Source organism: Diospyros lotus, chromosome 10 (assembly GCF_014633365.1).
Source record: "Diospyros lotus cultivar Yz01 chromosome 10, ASM1463336v1, whole genome shotgun sequence".
In the NCBI taxonomy this organism is placed as follows: Eukaryota; Viridiplantae; Streptophyta; class Magnoliopsida; order Ericales; family Ebenaceae; genus Diospyros; species Diospyros lotus.
This window is the reverse complement of record NC_068347.1, coordinates 18,531,149-18,537,200: the sequence shown is the minus strand read 5'-3', so window position 1 is coordinate 18,537,200 and position 6,052 is coordinate 18,531,149. Positions and strand designations below refer to the sequence as shown.

The 6,052-nt window shown below is 32.5% G+C and overlaps 1 protein-coding gene across 1 annotated transcript; it reads right to left on the bottom strand.

Annotated features, from left to right (window-relative positions):
* Positions 1-2,529: 2,529 nt before the first annotated feature.
* LOC127811158 (TIR-only protein-like) lies at positions 2,530-3,272 on the bottom strand. Its single transcript, XM_052350866.1, has 2 exons — positions 2,779-3,272; positions 2,530-2,647 (listed from the first exon to the last, which is right to left on the bottom strand). The coding sequence occupies exons 1-2, from the start codon at positions 3,270-3,272 to the stop codon at positions 2,530-2,532; spliced, it is 612 nt and encodes a 203-aa protein (XP_052206826.1).
* Positions 3,273-6,052: the final 2,780 nt, after the last annotated feature.

Below are 6,052 nucleotides of genomic sequence, written 5' to 3'. Positions count from 1 at the left end.
AAAAATAAGAAGAAATTTTATAAAGAAAATCCAAAATAACAAATGTTGTTTTGATTATTTTCAACCAAAACAATCTCAGAGTTCAAAATATAGAAAACACAATCAATTTTTCATGTTTTGAGTCTAAAAAATAAAAGGAAAAAAAGAAAAAAAGAAAAAAATTATTCTTTAACTTTAAAAATAAAATTATATATTTATTTAAAATTTAAAAAATATAGTATATCTTATTATAATTAAAAAAATAAGATAATATATAGTATATTATTAAGTATATTAAACAGATTATGTATAATAATATTTAATATAAATTATCACTAGATATCAATAATTTATTAATTAAATTTATTATTTTATTTTAATAATAAAAAATTATTAAAAAAAGTTAATTTAATTATTTAATAATCAAATTGATTGAATAAAATATTATAAAATAATTTTTCTCAAAATTCTAAAATAAACGGGTTTTCTAATTTTCTATTTTTAGAAGCAATTTTTTAAAATAACAAAAAAAACACATTTTCAATTTTCTGAAAATAGACTATTAAAACAAAAAATTAAAAATAAATTTAAAACTCAAAACTGAAAATTAAAAACACAAAAAAAATGTAGCCATAATAATTAAACTAGTATTTAAATTTCCAAATACACTATTAGAATTTTCAATTTAACAATTTTCTGAAAAATTAATACTCTAAGGTCTTAAGAAATTTTGTAATCACACTAATATCCCTATTTTTAAATTAATTATTAATGAAGTCCATTTTAATGATTTTTTTATGGAAATTAATACTGTAAATTTGTTTTTAAAAAATTGAGGTGTTATACACATAACCCTTCAAATGAATATTGCCATCGAAATTTGTTTTTCGTTAATCAATGAGATATCTATCTAACTATTTTTCTTAAAAATGAACATTCCTATATACTATAAAATTTTGACGTGATACAAACACGATTTATCATTTTTAATAATATATGAGCTGATACCGACCCTTATCTATAAGCCCACTATGGCCTGCATATCTCTACTGGATACAGAAAAAAATTAAAGAAATGATAAATTCCACCAACCATTTGAGGTTTGGCAAAATAATACAAAACCCCTTGGATTATTAGAAATGACACAAAGACATCCATTATATTGTTAAAATTAAGGATATAATAACCATTTTGCCCCTAATTTTTTAAATTATTTCTTCTTCTCTCTCCTTTTTATTTCTTTGCTTTTGTTGCTGAATTACTAGTTTGGCCATATCTCATTATCAATATCCAATCAGCAATAAGGTTCAAAGTAGGCCTTATTCACTGATGAAGTACAAGCAAAAGCTTAACTCAATCAGGATGATGGTTTTCAACTTAAATGAATAGATCATATTTGATTTGTATATATGGGTTGCACAAGCAAGAAGAAAAAGGCAATGGAAGAATCGTGCCAAACAACATGCATGGAGATTGTTCAACCACGGGAAATGTTTGCCAATTGAGATTGTTAGAAGAGTAAAATAAAGCCTTGCATCTTTGCTATATCTATCTCGTTGATGCACAACATCGTTAGATAGAAAAAAGCATCATCGTTGCTATATATGTTGAAAAAGGAATATGAGGTTAACATAAAACTTGCTGCCACAACAAGAAAGCCCACAATTAGAGAATAAAGAAGCCATCATCTGCCACTATTGAGGTCAATTTACACTCACTCAATATAGTAGCCAATATTGGAATAAGTAAAGGTGTCATTGCAATAAGCTAGAGGCAACCATTGCAAGCTAGTCGGGGCAATTGAAAAAGGCAATGCCTCAATGAGAAATGTAGCAAGATAATATGCTAGTTCAATCAGAAGAGTTCTTCGTCGTTGTGATGCATTGACAATCAGGTTTGATGTAGAAATTTGGTAGACGGTTAATGGGGTTCACCAAATCCCATCATAACACTCACTTCTAGAGAAGATGGTTTGTAATGATATTTTGGATGTTCTTGAAAATTTAACAACCAATTGGGGAAAAATGAAGTGGGATCAAGAGATGTTTCTATTAGTTTTGATAAGTGGTTTTATAATTTTTTGTCAAGCATCCCGTATAATTTATGCTTTTAATAAACATTAATCATAAAAGTAACTTCAAAATAATCTAAACTTACATTAATCTACATCTATATGAGATTTTGGTCCATCTCATCTCATGAAATTGAATATCTTTTTGATCTTATTTCTATGGATGTATCTTTACAGATTTATTCAAAGAAATAAATTTAATAAATTCAACAGTTACAACCCGTCATAGCTAGCAATCTTCATAACCATGAAGCTGATTCTCGTTGTCTCAACTATTACACATCGTTGCACTTATATATAGGTCACACCACCTGGGCGTAATGCGAACGATGGAGTAAATTATTTAGTTAGATGGTGAATTCAATTTATGGTATTAATAACTAATTAGTAGCACTTGATATATATATAGAGAGAGAGAGAGAGAGAGAGATAGATTCATATTCATTCTTTAGGGGCATGCAGCTAGCCTCTGCAACACTTCAGAAAGAAGAGAATATTCCACTCTTCTGGTGTTGCGCTATTCTCTCTTCCTCCTCCACCTCCATCAAGCTATCTATCACAATATCAGCCGCGTTCGTTACCACATCCGACCAGTTCCTGCAAATTATTAAATTACGTACCAAGCTGATGATTAATGCCTGAAGAAGGTTTGGTTATGGAGCGATATTACATATATATATATTCCTCAGAAATTATGAAATAATTAATGGAAGCTAAACTTGTCCCACCCTTTAATGGAGTCCAAATTGAATCCCACTGTGTACTTGGCCTCTTCAAGAGCCGACCGAAACCTACCCATCTCCTCCGGCGAGACGCTTCCATTGTCGATCACTCTGAGCTTGGAGGGCTTAACATCGCAAAAAATGGGAATAACCTTCTTTCTGGACTCCATAATCATAGCCAGCTCGCGAAGGCAGAAGTGTGATTCGCAGTAGCGCGGGGAGAACACTGCCACGCCGATCTTACATCCCAGTATCGCGCGATCAATCTTCTCCGGCAACTTATCTCCCGGTTTCATGTTCTTGCTGTACAAGAACGGACGTAGATTCAGGCGACGAAGGTGATCGTAGAGCAGCGAGGCCACAGTTTGCTGCGTATCGATCGCTCTATGGTTAATGACGACGTCGTATGGCGGAGTTAGCTCATGAACAATCGCCGGCGCCGGGCTCCGGCGGCATAGAACGTGGGCCTGCACCGTGGCCAAGGCACGTGAACGATACATGGTTTAATTCTGTTCTCTTGCTTTTCTTGTCACAATGCCGATTAATTACCGATATGAACGGGCCCTACTTAAATAGAGGACACAAGTGTTTGATTTTGACTGATGCGAAGAAACCAAGAAACATCGTTGACGTTTTGACCACCTTTGTAGTTGGAAATTCCATTAATCCTTCAAACACGATATCTGACATTTTCTCTTCTCTGTGTTTAATATTATAAAATAATTATGAATTATTTTTTTCGATAATTTCTTAGGATACAGAGGGGATATTAAGGAGTCGGGGTCATCTAGTACATCATTCTTATAAATTCTCAATGCTTAATTTTGTTTATATAACATTATTCTTCTAAATTACAGCTCCAACGGACATGCTCCAGGAAATTGCAAATCCTGAAATTAATAGGCACCTTTTGGATTGCAGAAAATTAAGCATCAATTCAACCTCCATATATTTAGACGTAAAATATTTTACATAAAAATTTATTTTAATCTTACTTTTTAGTGTTTGTTTACATTATAAAATATTTTTTAAAATAGTTATATGTGTTAGGATTTATGATTCAAAATGTATTTTCATATAATTGATATGTGCTCTTTGTATGCATTTTGTTATATATTTGGGTTTTATCTTATGTTCATTTAGCTAACGTTTAAATGTATATATGATTGATCCGTTGATTATTTTGTGGGCCAAATAGCCATTGGGTCGAGATCTATTTTATGAGCCAAGCCCATATTCATGTGGCCCATGCAATTTGCCTCAGCCCAGCTCGGTTGCCTGCTGTTGCTATATAAGGGCAGCTTCATGCCCTAATTACTACAGATCTGCTATTGCTCTCATTTTGAAACCCTATATTCGGTGCACTCGAAGTGAGACTCTTTCTCGCTTGTAAATCCTTCACTTGTTCAATTGGTTTCAGTTTGTTGGTAAGATCATACGGTAAGGTTGTATTGTTTTAATCTCTGTTGTTGAATTGCCTGAGGCGTGAGAGATTTGGTAACTGATAGATCAGATTCTTGACATGATCTTGAGATCGGTAAAACAGATTCTATACTTGTTCTTGTATTTGTTTTCTGATTTCAATTGATGTATTTGCAATACGTTTTTGTTCTTGTTGTGATCTTGTAATCCGGTTGTAATTGAAAGCTATTAGTGGATTGACTAGCGGTGGAGCCTCTGTCGTGAGTAGGATCTATTGATCCGAACACGTAAAGTTTTGTGTTCGTTTCTATTTCTATTTTACTACGTTTGCTCTTGATTGGTTTGGCCGATTGTACAGATTACAATACATTAACAATATGTATATATATATATATATTATATACACACACGAATGTGAATGTATGAATCATGAATTTATATGTATGTGTATATATATATGTGTGTGTGCGTGCAATGTATGCATGTATGTGTGAAGGTCTATATATTGCTATGTACACCTATACATATGTATGTATTTATATATATGTGCATGTATATATATATATATTACCAATATATAATACCTAGTATTATATGGTGTTGAAAAATATAAGATTTTTAAATATTTTTAAAAAACCTTGAGTGGTCTAGAGAATCCAAAAGTTGGTTTCAATGAATAAAGTAATAAATTGTCAAATCGACGGTAGGGAATGCTTTGGGACTGGGATGTCTAGGAAAGAGAGCATGAGATTTGCAAACGTCTCGAGGTGAGATTAATGACGCTAAAAACAGTCATATCAAGAATATTTTCTGTGCAAGTTCGAATTGTGGCCAAAATCGAATGTTCATAAGGGACATTCAGGAAATTAGCGAGACCCTGAGAGTAGTCTAATTTTGTAAATGGATTAACGCTAAAGCGTTTTCGGGAGGAATAAAGGTCCTGTGCAGGCACAAGAACGGAATTGATTTTTATCGAGTAATGTCAATTATTAATTTTTGGATAAATCAAGTCTTAAGGTGGCTTGATGGTAATTTGCTCTTACCTAAAATGGAGAATTAATGAGGAATAATGGATGTCTAATGTAGGTTTTAGAACCAACCTATTTCTCGGCCAAACATAGATCAAGCGTAGTAAACAAAATACATAAACGAAAAGTACAACCACAACTCACACACACAAATAGCGACACAACGAGATACGTGTTCGGATCAAAATAGATCATACTCATGACAGAAGCTCCGTATCTAGTCAATTCACTAATTTTTCAAAGTTACAATCGATTAGAAGATCTCAAATGGAAGTAAAACAATATTGCAAAAACAACAACTGAAACAAAATTCAAAAACAAGAATAAATATAGATTTGTTCAAAACCGATCTCGCGATTAAGGTTTAGGATCTGGTTTTTTAGCCTACCAATCTCTCACGCCTCAGGCGCTTAAAACAACATAGAGATTAAAACAATACATTTCACTTGCCAAACGATCTTACCACGGAAACAACCAACCGATCGAACAAGAGAGAAGGATTCACAGGAAGTGTCTCGCTTCAAAAAGGCACCGATTTAGGGTTTCAGAAAGAGAGCAAAAAGATAATGGGAGAACATTCTGGAGATTAGGGCATCACATTGTCCTTTTATAGCAGCGCCAAATGGATTAATGAATGGGCTAGGCCGCAGCAAATGCAACACGGAAAGATATACAAATCTAGGCTCGACCCATAATAAACTCAGCCCACATATAACTCCACATGATTTACATATCAATAGAATATATATATACACAACATTTAAATTCAAATCAAATGGAAATTAAATGCAACTCAATTTCATATACAAATTATATAATCAAATTTGATA